Genomic DNA, 21,643 nt, shown 5'->3' with positions numbered 1-21,643 from the left:
TTATCCGTGAACCATGGGTGTGTGGAGGAATGGTTCGTGGACTAAGAATTCCGGGATTTAAACTACTCAAGGGTACGGGGAATGGGAGACACAGAGTCTGTATTCTTGCAAAGACTAGTCTAAATGTTTTTCTTCTTCCGTCGCTAAGCACTGGAGATTTATTAGTAGCCAGCCTTGAAATAGACAAGTTTTATTACTGGCTGGCTTCCCAATATATGGCATACGATTCAGAGATGCCGCCTTCAAACCTTAAGTCGATGGTTGGAGTCTCTTCTGTAGGGAAGAAGAGCCTCATTGTAGGAAGTGATGATAATGCAAATCACCCGATATGGGGAAGTTGTCAACGAAAGGGGTGAGCTCTTTATTGAATTTATTACAAGTTGCAATTTGTCGATTTGTAATAAAGGGAATAAACCGACCTTTATTACCAGAAGATATAAGCGAAAGGATATGTGACTGGGAAGTGTAAGATGACCACAGCTTCTCTGATCATTGGTATATTAGTTTCATCCTTGGGGAAAATACTGCAGAAGTGTTCCCTCGGCTATCTCTTCTAGACCAGAAAAGGAAGTGGAAACTGCGGGGGATAAAGACATAAGGGTCACGCGGATCACGAAGGCCCTGAATGTCTCGCTTGTGTCAGCATGTCCTAGTGCCAAGTCAAGGGGCAAACAGTGACCGCTATGGTGAACCCCGGAGCTGGTGCGTCTAAAGAAGGATAGCAGAAACTCTTCAACAGAGTGAAAGCCACAAGAGCACTACACGATTGGGACATCTATAAGGCTGAGCTACGAAAATACAAGGGCGAGCTGAGAAAGGCTCAGAACAAATCCTGGATAGAATTATGCAGCTCCGTGGAGGATACGAGTGAGGCCTCTAGGCTAAGGAAGATTTTGTTCTCGAGACTTATTACGGTGGGTTTATTCAGAAGTCTGAGAATGTATGGACAATGTCTAGTGAGAAAACATTAGAACTACTCGTTGATAGAGATTTCCCGGGAAATTCTCCAACGGACAACGGGGCGCCAGAAGAGATTGTCGCTGGTATGCATTCGTCGGAGGTTATTATGGAAATTGTGTCTGGGCCGAGAAGTGGTTTCGACTCGTTTATATCGCCAGGCCCTGATGATATTTCACCGTTTGAATTATAAGCTGTGTCTAATAGACTGGTTCCCTGGCGTAGGGAGATATACTCTGCTTGCATCAGAATGTCATATATACCTATGGGATGGAGGGACAGGAAGGTCATTTTTATTCTGAAAGCAGGAAAACCCTACCACACGAAGGCGAAACATTTTCGTCCTATTAGTCTGTCATATTTAATGCTGAAGACTCTTGAGAGGCTGATAGACAGATATCTTAGGGCAAGGATCCCTGGAGATCGCCTGTCGCGGCAGCAGCATGCATATAGTTAGGGCAAATCCCCTGAAACAGCCCTTTACGAACTAGGCGGCTATATAGAGGGTTCTCGTCAAGGAATATATGTATCATTTTTTTACTTTGAGGTGCTTTTAATACTGTAAAACCGAGGTAAATCATGAAGAAGTTGGAGTTTCTAGGCATCAACTCAAGCGTAAGAAAGTTTTTTAATAACTTACTTACTGAAAGATGCATTACGGCAGGCATGGGATTTGTGGATCTAAAAAGATGGGTCAACAAAGGAACAACTCAAGGAGGTGTATTGTCCCCTCCACTTTGGAATATAGCCATTAACAATATATTATTGTCTCTAAAAGAAGAAAACTCCGTAAAAGTGGTCGCGTATGCTGATGACTTGGCAATTGCGGTTCGGGGAAAGTTTCCCAGCACTCTAAGAGATATACTTCAGGAAACTCTATGTGCAACAGTTAAGTGGGCTACCGAAAGTGTTCTGGGTATAAATCCGTGCAAGACAGTGGTAGTTCTTTTCAGCAGGAGATACAAGTTGCCTACAGTGGAACCTGTCTCCTTGGGTGACATTAAATTCCTGGAGAATGTATTTCTGAACACAAAAACCGCCCTCGACTGTCGCAGATCTCTCAACGAGATAGCTGAACAGTACAAAATTCACCTGTTCTGGGTGCCGGGCCACAGAGATATCCCAGGGAATTGTAAAGAGGACGAGCTTGCGATACTAGGAATCACCCTACAAATTCCAGGGATACTGGAAACTGTGGGTATGCCTCTAGCGCCATATAATCTAAGTTTTCATGGACAGGCCCGAAGGGCAATGAATGATAGATGGTGTGAGCAAACTATGTGGCCTCATCTAGACTTGAAGAGGTTTACCGCTTTGCTGTCATTGGCTAGAACAGACGTCTCAGTCATTGTGTTCGTCATGACAGGTCACTGTCTAATTGGAAAACATGATGACAGACTGAATGTTACCAGCAACGACTTTTGCAGAAACTGTGAGGCAACAGATTGTGTAGGTTGGTCTGGAAGGAAACATAGGCTACATATTTTTTTGATATCGGGTGGGGGCGGACCCTCCCCTTTACCCCAAAAGTACTACCCAAAAATAAAAGTGGACCGATCGGGACAATTTAGGATTCAAATGAAAGCTATTCAAAAGTAGAGTACGAATTTCATAATAAATAAATTTCATAACAAAAGTTGGGTCCAAGTACCTGGTAGCCGTCCCATCCCCAAAACCCCCTTAAAATAGGTTTATTTGACGATCATGACAATATGGGACTCAAGTGAAAGGTATTCGGGAGTAGATTACGAATATGGTCTGGAAGTAGAGTTAGGCATTATAATTTGTTGATTTCGGAAGGAGACGGACCCTCTCCCGTTTCCCTAAAAAAACCCCCCAAAATCAAAAGTGGATTGATAAGGACAACATGGGTATCAAATGAAAAGTATGCGGGAATAGAGAACGGATCTGGCGTACAAATTCATGTTAAATCATAGGGGGCCACCCCAGCCCCTCAAAAACGCCTAAAATGAGCACATTAGCCAATCACGGATATATGGGACTCGGTTTGTTTGTTTTCTTGATTTTCTGGAAATTATCGCATATTGTGTAGGTTGGTTTGGAAGGAAACATAGGCTTTGTAATTTTTCGGTATCGGAAGGGGGACGGACCCTCCCCTTTATGCCAAAAACACAAAGCAAAATCAAAAGTGGACCGATCGGGACAATATAGGTACTAAATGAAAGGTAATGGAGAGCAGAATACGAATATGGTATTAAAATTTTCACATCACCCCTCAAAAACGCCATTAGACCCATTATCATAGATTGTGTACGTTTGTCTGGAAGGAAACATAGGCTATATAATTTTAAAATATCGTAAAGTATTGGGATGGGCACAATAAGGGTATCAAACGAAAGGTACTGGAGGCCAAAAAAGGAATATGGTATTTAAATTTAGGTCCAAGTAGGCACGAATTTGATATCCATATTTGAGTCTAAATGTCTGAGGTGCCATCCCTCCCCTAATGAGAACTATTATCCTAAGGAAGAGCATTACCACCAGGAATCGAGAAGCGGTAAATTCTCCACATCAATGAGTGCTTTCCGTTTCAAGTTTAAACTCACTGACAAGGGACTTTTTTATAGCCGAGTCCGAAAGGCGTCCCGCAGTGCGACACCTTTTTGGGGAAAAGTTTTTAAATTATTATGCATGGCATTGTACCTCGCATATGTCGCCAACATTAAAAGGAGATAAACACCGCTTTGTCCGATGATCTCGCCAGGATTCGAACGCGTTCAGCGTCATAGGCTACAATGGCACGAATTCGATATCCGCTTCAGGGCGAAGTGTCCCCACCCTAAAAAGACATTAGATAGCTAAAGAAGGCGCAGCGGAGCGGGCCCGGTTCGGCTAGTCTGATTATATAATAAACCCTCCAAAGACATTTGCTCCAAAATCGAGAAAATTCCTATGGGTCGAAACTCCTGGCCCAATTTTGGGGCAGGAATTATCTTAGTCCTTTTCCAGCTCGATGGGAAGACGGACGCCATAGTAATGGTATTGTATACATATGTTACGTATGGTAAAATTTTATGCAATATCATCCTCAAGAACCTCGGATTCTCTCTATCCTAACCAGGCGCATTAGATTTTATTTTATCACTTGTTTCTGCGTTATTTTTTTCTTGAGTGTAAAATCATGTCTGTATCAAGACAACTTCAAGCTAAACGTTCAGATTTTTGTTATTCAATAAATTGAATTAATATTGTGTTTTATCAATTCCCAACACATTCTATAAAATTATCGTCAAATATTAAAAGAATAAAAAATGATTTAGAGAAGCGTAACCTTGGCTGACTATTTATTGCATAAATTGCTCATGAAATTTCAATTTCAAATCTATTATGCTGTTCGCACAAAAATGCCCGATTTCTTTTACATTGTTGATGTGCTGATATGGTCTCATTCCTGCAGCAATGTGCATGGACTCTGATCCATTTTATTCGAAATCCCCACATAACGAAATCCAGCAATAAAAACCATTTCCAATTGAACACGGATATATTCGGGAAATAAAAGAAAACGTATGCACTTCAGTTAGTTTCATCCGCACATAGTGGCGCCGACATCGAAATGAAAAAAAGAACAAAATGAACTGAAAACAACTCCAAAAAGTTGGTGGGTACAAAAAAAAAGAACATTCAATAAACATTTCCAATTCCCCCATGGAACGCCATGTGTTGCAACCAAATGGGGTCCAACCACCCCTCCACCCAAGTGATGTTTTCGAAATTTAGATGCAAGTGAGGTCGGCTAATAGGAATACTACGAAGATACTGCACATGTCTATGTGACTCAGGGTCCCGGCACGGGATAGCACCACACAGGCTGGAACAATGAGATTCGATCTGTGTGATGTTCTGTGCTGTCACGAGAAGCTTAGCTACGTGCTACCGGGCGCGTCCACAGGTTGCGGATAGTGGAATGCCCCATACGGAGTAGCTACAACGGCAGTCGCGGATAATCAGCGAGCGGAGAGTCTCAGTGAGAGGTCGGGCGGCACCAGCAAATGCAAATACAAATTTTGCCCATGAACATTCCACTAAGGAACAGGGGGAAACTTCTCACATATCAATGAGTGCAGTCCGATTCAAGTTTAAGCTCAATGATAAGGGGCCTCCTTTTTATAGCCGAGTCCGAACGGCGTGCCGCAGTGCGACACCTTTTTAGAGAGAAGGTTTACATGGCATAGTTCCTCACAAATGTTGCCATCATTAGGAGGGGAAACCACCGTTGAAATTTTGTTTTTTGATGTTCTCTCCAGGATTCGAACCCAGGCGTTCAGCGTCATAGGCGGACATGCTAACCTCTGCGCTACGGTGGCCTCCCGGGCGGCACCGGCTCTTGCACAAATACTGAGTGCCTATGATGCTCGATAGGACAAAGTGGGTTATTGGCGCCTTTAAATAACACTGTTCTGGCAGCGATCGGTCCTTTGGACCGGAAGCTTGCTCTCCTACAGGACCTTGACGAGGACTGTGACTTCCAAAAGGACGCCACAGCCATCGTGGAAGGGAAAAGTGGTCGCTTAAAAAGTAATAAGCCAACCTCTTACACCAGAGAGACAAGTTAGTAGAACAGAGATGAGCTGATGTATGCAATCATTGATATCGCTTCCGTAATAAGTGGAAAACCAACTGGACAAAATTCAGAAGACTACTCAGAAGATAATTTAGATTGTCCTAGCATAGAAGACATTGACGACAATGGCAACAGTATTACAACTACACTAGTGGGTCTTTCGAAGATAGTTGTTTTCTTCGAGAAAGGAAATCCGGCCAAGAATAGCCAATGATCGAAGAGATTCCCAATACTGAGAAAGAGGTCAGCAGATTTTATAACAAAGAATGTGGTAAAAAAGCGAAAGTTTATTTGGATGTGTATTACACACGGCTCAAGGAATACGAAAGGATTTTCAGTGCGGCAAAACAAGCCTCCTGGAAGCTTTTCCCCGAACGGGGTGATAGCGTTAATGGCGCCGCTAAGATGAAAAGCTTTCTTAAAAAAACCATGTCCTCACTGAAAGGTTAGTAGACGACATGGTAGTGTGAGCGGAGACAAGGAGGACATATTGAGGGTTTTGATAAAAATGCATCTTCAATCTTGGAATAATGAGGTTAATGGAAAGCTTATCATTACAGAATTTGTGGTAAAGAAGCCTTGAGGAGCTTCAAACCATTTAAATGACATGGACCTGATGGAATATTTCCGGCGTTACTACAGACAAAGACGGACTATGTATCGGCCTAACTGGTCAATATTTTTACAGCGTGCTCAGGACTTGCATATTCTCTGAAAGCCTGGCAGGAGGCAAGGGTGGTAGTTATATCCAAGCCCGGCAAGGCAAGTTATGCGACACCAAAGGCCTACAGACCTAAAAGCCTTACATCCTTTCTACTAGAAACCATGGAACATATTGTGGATACCATGATAAAGAGCAGGACATGCTACGAACTGCTCATATACAAACAATATGCCTATATTAAAGGAAGGTCGGTGGAAACTACCCTGCACGAGGTTGCTCATAAAATAAAAGAACCCATCGACGCCAAGACTTACATAATGGTGGTATGTATTCACATCGAGGGGGCTTATAACAATGTGTAAGCCTACACACATATCCAATCCTTAGACCGTTACCGGCTGACTCCGGTTCGTAGAGACTGGCTAAACAATATGCTAAGGTGGAAAGCTTGTGGGTCTCATGACATAAATATAAGAGAGAAAGTGGCCCAAGGCACGCCACAGGGGGGCATTTTATCGCCCTTCCTATGGGTGACCATCATGAATGAAATATTACGGATGCTGACTCTGGAGGGATTTGAACCTGTCTGCTACGCAGACGATGTTGCAATACTTCTAAGTGGTAGGGGTATAGGAGAACACGTGAGTTGCGAGGACACCGTAGCTTAGAGGTTAGCCTTTGACACTGAACGCCTGCATACGAATCCTGGCGAGAACATCAGAAAAAATTTTCAGCGGTGGTTATCTCCTCTTAATGCTGGCGACATTTGTGAGGTACTTAGCCATGTAGAAACTTTTCCCCAAAGAGGTGGCGCTCTGCGGCACTCTGTTCGGACTCGGCTATAAAAAGGAGGCCCCTTGTCATTGAGCTTAAACTTGAATCGGACAGCACTAAGTGATATGTAAGAAGTTTGTCCCTGTTCCTTAGTGTAATGTTCATGAGCAAATTTGCAATTTACGTAAGTTGTCGTGTCACGCGTGAATCACGTGTGAATACCGTGATTCATGACTAAGGCCCAAATCAATTCACATGATCGTACGTGGTCGTTATTGAATTAAAATTCGTCGTGTGTGAGCGTAAGTGAGTGAAATCATACTCACGACAGTATACACGACTCACGAGAAAATCATGATTCACGAGACACTTACGACTCACGAGATACTCACGATTCATGACTCAGAGACACACACATCTACACAGACACTCACGACTCACAATTCCCGAGATACTTACGACTAATGAGATTATCACGATTAAAGTTTAAAGAAGAAAAAGGAGTTAAGTTTGGATCGGATCGAACTTTGGATACCCACCACCTCGGGTATATATGTAAACCACCTTTCGTCTAAATCCGGTGAAAAATGAACACTTTACGCCCCATAGCAGCTATAACGAATTATGTTCCGATTTGGACCAAATAGTAATAAGTACAAGTCATTGTGTATAACAAAGGATTGGTCTTTTTAGTAGCTATATCTAAAAATAAACCGACCTGAACCATATACGACACGGATGTTAAAAACCCTGACATAAAACACTGCGGCAAATTTCAGTGAAATCGGATTATAAATATGCGTTCTATTGGGCCAAGACTTAAATCGATATATCGGTTCAAATGTGGACCGATTGGGGCCAAGATTCTGAAAAATTTCGAAGGGCCTAACACAACTCACTGTCTCGAATTTCGGCAAAATCGGATAGTAAATGCGCCTATTATGGACCCCAAAACCTTAAATCGAGAGATCGGTCTATATGGCAGCTATATCCAAATTTGTACCGATCTGTGCCAAATTGAAAAAATATGTCGTAGGGCCTAACACAACTCACTGTCCCAAATTCCGGCGACATCGGACAATAAATGCGCCTTTTGTGGGCCCAAAACCTTAAATGCCACAGGGGGGCTTTTTATCGCCACTCCTATAGGTGAACATCATAAATGACCTATTACGGATGCTGTCTGAGGAGGGATTTAAACCCGTCTGCAACGCAGAGGATGTTAAAATACTTCTAAGGGGTAAGGATCCGAACGAGCTATGCAGAAAGGCCGAAAGGGTCTTGCATATGGCATATGACTGGGCTAGACCCATAGGTCTTAATGTTAATCCAGAGAAGAGTGAAATATGCCTGTTCACGAGGAAGACGAAGGTGGGCCAATTTAGCGCACCCCGTTTCCTCAATAAGACAATTTCGATATCTGACAAGGTCAAATACTTAGGTGTGATCATGGACAGAAACTGAATTGGAAGTGTCACATTCAGGAGCGTACTGAGAAGGCTCACAAATGTTGGGCACTATACAGACGGGCTGTAGGCTCGAAATGGGGCCTGAATCCTAGGATAGTCCACTGTTTCTACAATAGCGTGATTAGACCAACACTTACTTACGCCTCGGCAGTTTGGTGGACTGCTACGGAGCAAAAGTGCAACGTAACGACCATTCAACTGGTTCAGAGAACCTGTTGTCTTGACACAGGCGGAGCGATGAGGACCACGTCCACTAGGGCACTGGAGACTATTCTAGATATCCGACCTATTGACATACAGATTAAGTGTGAGGCAGCAACTGCGGCTGTAAGACTTAAGGCGATAGGAGAACGGATTGAGGATGGGAGCAGCTCAGACCATCGTGGTATAATCGAGGAGACGATAGGAAACCTGGAAGGAAGGGAAGAGATTTTCGATCGGATACCAGAGATGAACCTTGAAGTCGAGTGCAAGGCACTGCTGCAATCGGCACAGCCTTGGATTGACGGAACCCTAGTATTGCCATCCGGAAGATCATGTTACATGGACGGATCAAAGCTAGAGGACAGAGTGGGCCTAGGGGTTTACATTTAGAACACAGGGACTGAGATCTGTTTAAGACTGCCTGACCATAATACAGTGCTGCAGACGGAGATCCGGACGATCACGGAATGAGTGAGGTACCACACCACATCACTGGGCTAACGCGAGGACGTCGAGTGTGAACATCTTTATCGACAGTAAAATTGCCATAAGGGCAATAATAACCAGGACGGTAAGGTCACGAACAGTCTTGCAGTGTAAGAAGGAGATTAACGCCTTCTCTGAGGATGGCAAAATCCGCATCGTTTGGGTGCCGGGCCATAACGGAGTAAGGGGAAATGAAAAGGCAGACGATTTGGCGGTGAAGGCCAGTGGACTGCTGTCAATAAACTTGGTTAACCCGAAGCCTTTCAGGTCGACGCAGTCCGAGTTAAGTGAGTGGGCGACGAATGCTATGGTGGGATTCAGATCGTGGGAAGGCGAGGCTATTACTGAAAGGAAGCAAGAAGGAGGTCAGTATGGCTATTGGTATCATAACAGGATACATAGGACTACGAGCTCACTTATGTGTCGGTGCGACAAGTGATAGCATGTGTAGGGCATGCTGGGAAGATGATGAGACGTTGGAGCATTTCCTTTGTCATTGCCCGACTATTGCGTCTAACTTAGGTGGAGACACAATATCAGACATAAACCAACTTAGGGGAGTGGTATTGAAAACAAGTAAGGATTTTGAAAGTAGAACGGAATTCCTAACTTAAAATTTTCTTTTTAGAGGTTACTTTATAGTTTTTAGATGGCACAACAAGCCGATTACTGGCTTAGGTGTATGTCCATATTGGCATGGGGCGGATTAATATCTGCACCCTCTTTCCAACCTAACCTAACCTATATAAAGGGTGATTTTTTTGAGGTTAGGATTTTCATGCATTAGTATTTGACAGATCAAGTGGGATTTCAGACATGGTGTCAAAGAGAAAGATGCTCAGTATGCTTTGACATTTCATCATGAATAGACTTACTAACGAGCAACGCTTGCAAATCATTGAATTTTATTACCAAAATCAGTGTTCGGTTCGAAATGTGTTCAAATTTTGACAAATTTTGTTCAGCGATGAGGCTCATTTCTGGTTGAATGGCTACGTAAATAAGCAAAATTGCCGCATTTGGAGTGAAGAGCAACCAGAAGCCGTTCAAGAACTGCCCATGCATCCCGAAAAATGCACTGTTTGGTGTGGTTTGTACGCTGGTGGAATCATTGGACCGTATTTTTTCAAAGATGCTGTTGGACGCAACGTTACGGTGAATGAACACATTTCGAACCGAACACTGATTTTGGTAATAAAATTCAATGATTTGCAAGCGTTGCTCGTTAGTAAGTCTATTCATGATGAAATGTCAAAGCATACTGAGCATCTTTCTCTTTGACATCATGTCTGAAATCCCACGTGATCTGTCAAATACTAATGCATGAAAATCCTAACCTCAAAAAAATCACCCTTTAGTTCCTTTATAAACCGATCTCCCGATTTGACTTCTTGAGCCCCTGGAAGCCGCACTTTTTGTTCGATTTGGCTGAAATCTTGCACGTGGTGTTATTCTATGACTTCCAACAACAGTGTCAAGTTGGGTCCGAATCGGTCTATAACTTTATAGGGTCGAAAATGCATGTTTCGATGTGTTGTAAACGGAATGATAAAATGAATATATCCCGATCCTTCGGTGGTGGATATAAAAATGTAAAAAGGTGTATTTTTTTCATTTTGTGACAAAAAAAAGTATTTTCATTGATTAGTCTTTATTGAAAAAACTTGCTTAAATACCATCATTTTTATACTCTACACCATCACTGTGGTACAGGTTATTATGATTTAGTGAAATTTTTTTGTAACACCCAGAAGGAAGAGGGATAGACCCATTAATAAGTACATCGATCGACTCAGAATCACTTTCTGATTCGATTTAGCTATGTCCGCCTGTCTGTCTGCCTGTCCATATTAATTGTACATAAATAACAGATCGCTATATACATCCGATCGTCTTCAAATGTAGCATATACATTTTTGTGGTATAGAAACGAAGGCTATTGAAATTGGAAAACATCTGTTCAGATTTAGATATAGCTTGCATATATATATATATATGTTTCTCCGATTTGGACTAATATTGGAATTATGTGGTCACTTGTGATGTTATGCTCTTGACTCTCGATATTTCTGGTGATTTTCATAGAAATCGGTTCAGATTTAGATATAGCTCTCATATATACACATATATCTCCCGATTTTCACTTCTAGTGCCACTGCAAGCGCATTTATTGACCAATCTTCCCAAAACTTTGCACAACGCGATCCTCGTTTGATCGAAATCGGATCCGATTTAGATATAGCTCCCATATATATGTTCTTCAGATTTTATGTAATTTGTAATTATATTGTCATTTGTCATGAAAACATCCGCCGACGCCTTTCAAAATTGGTTCAGAATTAGATATAGGTCCCACTTTGTATTTATAGGGCAGGTGTAGGGTATTATAAAGTCGGCACCGCCCGGCTTTCGAATTTTTTTACTGGTTTTTTGATGAAAAGGCTAGTTTTGACCACTATGCACAAAAAAAAAAAAACATTTGGAAATCGGACCCCAAAGGAAGATTTGGCAGCCCAAATAAATTTTCGAAATACCTAGATGACCAACTTAAGGGGCCTGCCAAAAGGCATCCGAACAACCTAAGGCATTGAAATTTTGCACACAATCTCGCTATCACCTCATCTCTAACCATATCAAATTTGAAGAGACATCTCTACCCGTTTTCACACGGCATATTTTTTAATGTTTTTTTTCGGTTCTTTCCCACTGTATGTCATCAGATACGCGACCATTTTGACAACTTTTTCTTCCAGAGCTAATCTTATATATAATAATCAATTTGTGTTTGTTTGTCAGTTTCTTTGTTTGTTTGTGTGTTTGTGTGATTCTTATAGACTCAGAAACGGCTGAAACGACTTTCTGGAATCTTTCAGAGATAGTGCATAATGATCCCGTGGTGAAAATAGGGTACTACACTTTTTGTTATCTGAAGTGGGGCGGACCCTCCCCTTACCATAATTTTCAGAAACGCCAGATCTCGGAGATGGATGATGCGTTTTAATTTTGTGTGCTCTGATATAGTACCCTAAAAATAAAAATTTGGTATCCAAATTTCGGATAGGGTACCTAGGGGGGCTGCCCCACCCTAAAACCTAGCAAACATATATTAAGACCAATCACGGCAATATGGGACTGAAATGAAAGGTATTTAGGATAAGAAAACGTATCTGATATCCAATTGTCGGACAAGTGCTAGGGGGACCACCCCAAGCCACAAAACACCCCTAAATCGGACATATTTACCAACCATGGCAATATGGGACTCTAATGAAAGGTATTTGCGAGTAGAAAACGAATTTAATATCCAAATGTGAGACCATGTTTCTGGGGGTCCACCCCCTTCCCCGAAACACCCGCCAAACAGGACTTATTTACTGACCACGGGAATATGGGGCTTAAATAAAAAGTATTTGAGTGTAGAATTCGAATCTGATATTCAAATATGGGACTAAGTGTTTACGGGCCGGCCTCTCCCCAAAAACAATCCCCAAAGGGGACAAATTTACGACTATAGCAATATGGGGCTCAAATGAAAGGTCTTTGGGAGTAAAGCACGAAATTGATATCAATATTCGGGAAAAGTGCCTATGTCTATAAGTGCCACGCCACCCCCACAACACAACCCAAATAGTAAGTATTTTCTGACTATTGCAATATGAGGCTCAAATAAGAGGGTTTTTAAAGTGGAACACGAATTCGATATAGATTTTCAAGGCCAACTCACTGAGTGGCCGCCCATTCCCCAAAAGACCCCCCAAACCGGTCATGTTTGCCGACTATGGAAATATGGGGCTCAAATTAAAGGTATGTGGGAGTAGACTACGTATCTGATATAAACATTAGCGGCTAACTGTCTAGCGGACGTCCCACCACCAAATTGGATGTATTTGCTCACCAAGACAATTTGGGTCTTAAAGCGAGTGGAACTAAATATTCATAGTTTTTAGGGCCAATACCCTAAACCGGACATATTTGCTAACATTTTCAATAAGGAGTTTAAATGAGATTAGAAAACGAATTTGATATCCAATTTCGAGGGCAATGGCAATATGGGGTTCAAATGAATGATATATAGATATATGAGAATAGAGCACATTGCTAATATATTTTCCGGGCTTAGTGTTTGGGGGATCACCCCAATCCCCAAAACACCACTAAATCGGGCATATTTACCGACCATATCAATGTGGAGATTAAATGAAAGGTATTGGAGGGTAGAGCAAGAATTTAAGCCAATGGCAATATGGGGTTTAAATAAATGGTATTTGAGAGAAGAGCACGATGCTGATATTTTATCAGGGCCAAGTGTCCGGGGGTCCACCTTAACCCCGAAAACAGCACTAAATCAGACATAATGAGAATATCGGGTTGAAATGAAGTATTTTAAGAATGGAATACACCTTATAACCGAACTTTCGTTTGGATGTAAGGGGTTCGTAGACCAATAAAGATCATATGGGATTCAGATAAAGGCACTTATAATGTTAAACTGTTAGTCAAGCAATATACAATTTTCGTAGCATGGTATTTCATTAAAAGCTCTTTAATTGTCGAAAATAAGTATTCCAAGGAAAATTTTGCTCCATATAAAGTAAAAGAAGACGCAGACGAAAACGTACCAGAGATCAATAGGCTAGTTTTCAGCCAATTCCCATACGAAGTATCCCCATTCGATACTTAAGATTTTAAGTCGGTAAATCCTTCTACAACATATGTTATATTTTGATCTTAATCTTATCTCTATTTCGCTATTTGCTCTTCTCTACAGCTTGCTCTGTATCGGCATGTTAAAAATTTTTGGATAAACTACACATATCGTCCTGTTAGAAAAGCCAACAACATGTGGCATTTACTCCCAACTTTACCCTAGTAAAAAACATAACAAATCCAAAGTAAATTGCTTGGTGACAAAAAACGCACGTTCCTAGTAGGGAATATGGAAATGTGTGGTGTAGTAGTGGAATGCACAAAAAAAAAAATCCCGAAAATCAAATTGTTACATAAACGAACATCCAGTAACAACAAAAACGTCGAAGGATGCAAGGAATATGTGTGGCAAGAATATGTGCGTCAAGTAAATGGGGGGTTATGCATAAATACATATAAAGTGAATCACACTCACGTTCGATTTTCATCAGAATGGTTCGTTCCTGCATATCTGATGCAATGCTGCTGACTTGGTAAGCACGACACGTATATTCACCAGTTTCATTTTGCGTAACTGCGCTGACACTTAATCCATCACCCAAATATCTGAATTTGGCTGCATTCTCTGAAAAAGACACAAACATACAGAATCGAGATGAGATGAAAAGAAAATACAAAAAATCAATTTAAGGACATAACATAGAGGGCGGCGGGTGCACAGTTTCATCATCGGGAGCATCTGCATAACATCACCTGAAGGTGTGACTGACTTGCTAATTGGGATTAAAGTCATGTTGCATAAACTGCCAATGATTCCAAGAAAGTTATTTTAAAGAGATTGTAAATGGTTACACCTTTTGAAGGTGTAATTCAGCTTTAGAAATAGGAATTGTTAAAAAAGGGGAATGCCGAGTATATGTGGTTTATTAGAATTTTTACATTGCCAATCAAGTGTATGATGTTGATAGTTGATGGTTGTTTTCTCCGGAATATATGTTAATGTGAAGTAAAAAAATATATTCCCCAATATAGATAAGCCCTAAAGTTCTGCATTTTAGAACTGTTGGGGTTAGTGTCATGGAGATTTATATGGTTTTAACTATTTCATCATGGTATGGGTGGCGTATAGGTTTGCATGCCCGTATTTCACTCAAGGGCGGTATTTGTATTATGAAAGTTTTATTATTATTGCTCTAAGATATTTCGCCCAGACTCGGCTATGTATACGAGACCCTTAGACAGCACTTGTACAAAAGAAAACTTGCATTTATTCTTGAATATATTGGGTTGCCCAAAAAGTAATTGCGGATTTTTCATATAGTCGTTTCTTTTAAAAAATCCGCAATTACTTTTTGGGCAACCCAATAATATTGGTGGCGAAATTTTCGGAAACTTGCGTACTGGGCTTTTTCCATTAATAAGTACCAAATAAGCAGGAAATAAATAACTTCCACTTGTGGTCAGTTTTAGTACCCTTTCCTAGGGGATGGGAAAGTTATAATACACTTTCCCAAGAGAAGGCTAGTTTAAAGGTAGTTTTACTAAAGGAAACACAATTTAAGCAGACTTTCCCAAAAGCGAAAACTTCTCATAGCATTCTTTTCTAAAGATAACAAGTAACAAGGCGGTAAGTTCGGCCGGGCCGAACTTTGGATACCCACCACCTCGGCTATATATGTAAACCACTTTTCGTCAAAATCCGGTGAAAAATGCATACCTATATGCCCCATAGCAGCTATATCGAAATATGTTCCGATTTGGACCAAATACTACTAAGTACAAGTCATTGTTCTATTGTGTACAACAAAATATTGATATTTTTGGTAGCTATATCTAAAAATAAACCGATCTGAACCATATACGACAAGGATGCCGAAAAGCCTAACATAAGTCACTGTGTCAAATTTCAGTGAAATGGGATTATAAATGCGCCTTGTATGGGGCCAAGACTTTAAATCGAGATATCGGTCTATATGGCAGCTATATCCAAATCTGCACCGATTTGGGCCAAGTTGTAGAAAAATGTCGAAGAGCCTAACACAACTCACTGTTCGAAATTTCGGCGAAATCGGACAATAAATGCGCCTTTTATGACCCCAAAACCTTAGATCGAGATATTGGTCTATATGGCAGCTATATTCAAATCTGGACCGATCTTGGCCAAACAAGAAGAATGTCGAAGGCCTTAACACAACTCACTGTCCCAAATTTCAGCAAAATCGGATAATAAATGTGGCTTTTATGGTCCTCAGACCCTAAATCGGGGGATCGGTCTATATGACAGCTATATCCAAATCTGGACCGATCAGAGCCAAATCGAAGAAGGATGTCGAAGGCCTTAACACAACTCACTGTCCCAAATTTCGGCGACATCGTACAATAAATGCGCCTTTTATGGGCCCAAAACCTTAAATCAACAGATCGGTCTATAGGGCAGCTATATGCAAATCTTGATCGATCTAGGCAAAATTGCAGAAATGTGCCGAGGGGCTTAACTAAACTCACTGTCCCAAATTTCAACAAAATCGTATAATAAATGTGGCTTTTATGGCCCTAAGACCCTAAATCGGGGGATCGGTCTATATGGGGGATATATCAAGATATAGTCCGAAATAGCCCATCTTCGACCTTAACCTGCTTATGGACTAAAAAAGAATCTGTGCAAAGTTTCAGCACAATATCTTTTTATGATTTCAACAGACAGACGGACGGACATGTCCAGATCGTCTTAGATTTTTGCGCTGATCAAGAATATATTGGGTTGCCCAAAAAGTAATTGCGGATTTTTCATATAGTCGGCCTTGACAAATTTTTTTACAGCTTGTGACTCTGTAATTGCATTCTTTCTTCTGTCAGTTATCAGCTGTTAATTTTAGCTTGCTTTAGAAAAAAAGTGTAAAAAAAGTATATTTGATTAAAGTTCATTCTAAGATTTATTAAAAATGCATTTACTTTCTTTTAAAAAATCCGCAATTAATTTTTGGGCAACCCAATATATACATTATAGGGTCGGAAATGGATATTTCGATGTGTTGCAAACGGAATGACAAATTGAATATACCCCCATCCTTCGGTGGTAGGTAAAAAAAGGGTTTCTCGCACACTTTCTTAAACAAAGTTTGACTTCACTACACATTCCTAAGGAAAGACCAGTTAGTAAACCAATCCTCATGGAAAAACTTGGTTTTTGTACTATTTCTCAATTGAAACGATAGTTTGAATAGCCTCACAATGTAAATGATAGTTTGAGTATGCTTTCCTAAGGAGGGTTTAAGTATTCTTTCGTAGAGGAAAAAGTAATTTTAGTACACTTACTCATAGGAGGCCACCGTAGCGCAGAGGTTAGCATGTCCGCCTATGACGCTGAACGCCTTGGTTGGAATCCTGGCGAGACCAGAAATAATTTTCAACGGTGGTTTTCCCCTCCTAATGCGGGCAACATTTGTGAGGTACTATGCCATGTAAAACTTCTCTCCAAAGAGGTGTCCCACTGCGCAACGCCGTTCGGACTCGGCTATAAAAAGGAGGCCCCTTACATTGAGCTTAAAACTTGAATCGGACTGCACTCATTGGTATGTGAGAAGTTTGCCCCTGTTCCTTAGTGGAATGTTCATGGGCAAAATTTGTATTTTACTCATAGGAAAGGGAAGTTTTAGTACCTCTTCCTAAAGGAAAGTGAAGCTTAAGTAGCCTTTCACAAAGGAAATAATTCCTGTGTACATTTTTCCAATGGAAGGGGTAGCTTAGTATTCTTTACCAAAAAAATGGATGACTTTAGGGAAATTACCCATAAGAAAAGTTAGGTTATTTAACTCTTGCCAAAAGAAAAGGTAGTTTTAGTTGACTTTCCCTAGGAAAGGGTAGTTTTAGTTAACTTTCCCAAAGAAAGGGTAGTTTTATTCTCTTTTCTCAAAGGAAAGTTAACTTTTAGTACCTCTCCCAAAATAAAGCTAAGTTTGAGTACCCTCTCCCAAAAAAGCTAAGTTTTAGAACCATTCTCAAAAATGGTAGTTTAAGTTCCCTTTCCCAAAGGTCAGAATAGTTTTAGTACCTATCTCCAAAGGTAAGTACATATTTAGTACCCTTTCCCAAAGATAAGTGTAGGCTAAGAACGCCTTCCCCACTGGGGCCTCACCATAGTCGGCCTGGATTCGAAATCCCAGGGGCCCCCGACTCCCATGGTACCAGATTAAGGACTCCGGTCAGACCTCGTGACCAAAGCTACTACCAGTTGAACCCCAAACAGTTCCAGACTGGTCGCCTGATAAGAAAAAGCAAAACAAAAACAATCCAATCACTTAACCTAAGACCTACCAATAATACTAACCTAAACTAAGCCTAACTATGAAAACTCTAACCTACACTAAGCCTACTACAAATCGAAATATCAAATCCAATTAGCAAACATGAACCAAAACCAAATAAAAAGACATTAAGTTTGGCCGGGCCGAACTTTGGATACCCACCATCTCGGGTATATATGTAAACCCCTTTCGTTACAATTCGGTGAAAATTGGCACAGACATTTAGTGGTCTGATAAATATTTATAAGTCACTGTTTAATTTAGTAGAACAAAATATTGGTCTTTTTGGCAGCTATATCCAAATATAAACCGATCTAAACCATATAGGAATCGGATAATAAATGCGCTTTTTATAGGGGCAAGAAAGACAACCCACGAACAACACACAAAGCAGGACAACATTTGACATAGCCGTGCTCATATTGTACATGACCTTACAACAAAAAACAGGAGCTGGAGCGGCAACAAAGGGACGACGGCTGTCAAAAATCAATTGCGCCAAGCGCAAGAACACCCAACACCTCCCCGTAAAGGGATTGCCACCACTAAGCCATCGTCCCAGGGTCTAAAAGGGCCCTCCTCAAATTCCACACATCCCCCGCGCTACAAGTAATCCCCATAGCGCCTAAGTCCCTAAGGTCCGTATAGTACGGGTACTCAGTTAGTACATGCACCGCATCTTCCACCACAACCTCCCAAGGAGATAGGTGCCACTGCGGCAAACTAGTATTTTGATCTTAGACGGACTTAGGTTAGGTTAGGTTTAAGTGGCAGTCTCCCATCAGACTCACATAGACGTTTTCGTCCATCGTGATACCACAGGAACAGAAGAAAAAAACCCAATAACTTGTGAATTTTCACATTCGCTAAATCGGACAGGTTCTCAGAGAAATGAGAACCTAAAGTGGAACTCCTTCTAACTGTTAGTGCGGGACACACACGCAGAAGGTGTGAAGGGAAGAAGAGACTATCTTCCTCGATGTCCCTCGATTCTGCAAAAGTCGTTGCTGGCAACCTTCAGTCTGTCAGCATGTTTTCCGATTAGACAGTGACCTGTCATGACGGACACAATGATTGAGACGTCAGTTCTAGCCAATGACAGCAAAGCAGTAGACCTCTACAAGTCTAGATAAGGCCACATAGTTTTGGAATGCTCACAGCCCCCTTTTTGCGACTAACTATCGTTCGTTGTTCTTCGGGTCTGGTCCTGAAACCTTAGCTTACATGTCGCTAGAGGCATACCTACAGATTCCAGAATCCCCTGGAATGTGTAGGCTAGTTCCTAGTCTCGCAAGCTCATCCACTTTACAATTTCCTGGGATAACTCTGTGGCCCGGCACCCAGAACAGGTGCATTTTGAATTGTTCAGTTATCGCGTTAAGATATCTGCCACAGTTGAGGGCGGTTTTTGTGTTAAGAAATATATTCTCCAGGGATTTAATGGCTGTCTGAGAAGATATTTATGCCAATCGTCGTAATGACATTATATCTTGCCTATTCCACCACTTCCTTAATTGCAAGGATCTCTGCTTGATACACATTGCAGTGGTCGGATAACCTTTTCGATATGATCAGATCTGACCCCAAAGCCCACTTGATCGTTTAGTTTGGAACCATCCGTATAGAAGTCTATGTAACTTCTGTTACCAGGGATATCGTAGCTCCAATCGGTTCTATCAGGAATAGTGGTACAGTAATTTTTATCAAAAAGCGGCTAAGGTACGGTGTAATCCACACTGCCTGGAACATCGGATATGGTATCAAGGATAACACAGTGTTCGTTGCCGCCACATGACCAATGAGAAAGCTCCCTTAACCTCACGGCAGTGGTCGCTGCAATTTGTCCAGAGGCATAAGATGTAGCATTAAATTCAGTGCATCAGATTGTGTGGTTCTCAGTGCGGCTGTGATGCACAAACAAGCCATCCTTTGGATACGGCTAAATATTGAGCAGTAGGTGGACTTTTGAAGCGCCGTCCACCAGACTGCAACACCATATAGCATTGTTGGTGTGACAACTGCAGTATATACCCAATGCATGACACGCGGTCTAAACCCCCAACTTTTGCCAATGGCTCTCTTGCAGGTGTATAGGGCAAGAGTTGTCTTTCTTGTCCTTTCCAAAATGTCGGATATGAAGTTTAATTTCCTGTCCAGCAAAATGGAACACTCTCTCCAACCAAGGAGACAGGTTCAACTGTAGGCAACTTGTATCTCCTGCTGAAAAGAATAACTTCTGTCTTGCACGGATTTATACCTAGACCACTTTCAGTAACCCACTTTGCTGTTGCACGTAGAACTTCCTGAAGTATATCTCTATAACCGCAATTGCCATGTCATAAGAATATGCGACCACTTTTAAATAGTTTTCTTCCTGAGACTATAATATATTATAAATGGATATATTCCAAAGTAGCGGAGACTGTACACCACCTAGAGATGGCCCTCTGCAGAACCATCTTTGTAGATCTATAGATACCAAGTCTGCCGTAGAACATCGAGGCCACCGCAGCGCAGAGGTTAGCATTTCTGACTATCACGATAAACGCCTGGGTTCGAATCCTGGCAGGAACATTAGAAAAATTTTTGAGCGGTGTTTATCCCCTCCTAATGCTGGCGATATTTATCAGGTCTTTGCCATGTAAAAACTTCTCCCCAAAGAGGTGTCGCTCTGCGGCACGCCGTTCGGACACGGACACGGTCATTGAGCGTAAAATTGAATCGGACAGCATTCATTGATTTATGAGAAGTTTGCCCCATTTCCTTAATGAAATGTTCATGGGCAAATTTGCAATTTGCATCTTATACCAATAACCTTACTTAGGGTAGTATTGGTCCCTAAAGTCTTCAGCTTTTTATGATTGACGTCGGTTTTACATTATTAAGAGCACTGCTAATGTCTAGAAAGAATCCACTTTAAAGTCGGCTATGCCGTGAGGGACTGTTGCTGAGACAGGTGATCTCGAGTAATCTATGTGCTAAGATATGCTTCTTTCATCCTTATCTATGAATGCGATATGCAGTTATTTAATCTATAAATGACATGGATGTAGGATGTCAAAATAGAAGTCCGCATGCAAAATTTCATACAATTTGAAAAAGAACTACATCTGTGTGTGCTATAAAACTTTGATTAAATTTTTTTTCATTAATGCATAATTCTAGAAATAAACAAGCAAAATATTGATCTAAGTGGAAAATGTCTAAGTACGCAGTTCCAAATTCTGACTTCTCAATTAAATGATGTTCATAACTGCTTGAAATTTCTTTCCAGATGTTATAGTGAATGAAGAATATATATGCAATTAACAATTCTAGATTATGAAATGAATGCTAATGACAAATTTAAAAAACATTACCTTTTATATGGTAGTAAGCTAAAAATATTGTCAGAAATAAAAAAGGAAAGAAAATTTAGGGATTAATTCACTAGAATTTTAGCAAATTAAGATTTGCATATGCGTATTCGTCAACACCAAATCTGAAATCATTATTCAGTATGCTATCAAATGCTTATTTATTCTCTCTACTATACATGTGTATATAGTTGATA

General features: G+C 41.0%; 1 protein-coding gene across 1 annotated transcript in view; it reads right to left on the bottom strand.

Annotated features, from left to right (window-relative positions):
- LOC106094669 (neural cell adhesion molecule 2) overlaps positions 1 to 21,643 on the bottom strand; it is a 103,620-nt gene that overhangs the window by 11,887 nt on the left and 70,090 nt on the right. Inside the window, exon 7 of the mRNA XM_059365488.1 lies at positions 14,262 to 14,411. Coding sequence (XP_059221471.1) covers positions 14,262 to 14,411 — 150 coding nt within the window. The remainder of the gene's footprint in view (positions 1 to 14,261; positions 14,412 to 21,643) is intronic.

This window comes from Stomoxys calcitrans, chromosome 3, assembly GCF_963082655.1.
Source record: "Stomoxys calcitrans chromosome 3, idStoCalc2.1, whole genome shotgun sequence".
Classification (NCBI taxonomy): domain Eukaryota; kingdom Metazoa; phylum Arthropoda; class Insecta; order Diptera; family Muscidae; genus Stomoxys; species Stomoxys calcitrans.
Note: the sequence above shows the minus strand (reverse complement) of the source record. Positions and strands in the feature narration are given on the sequence as shown.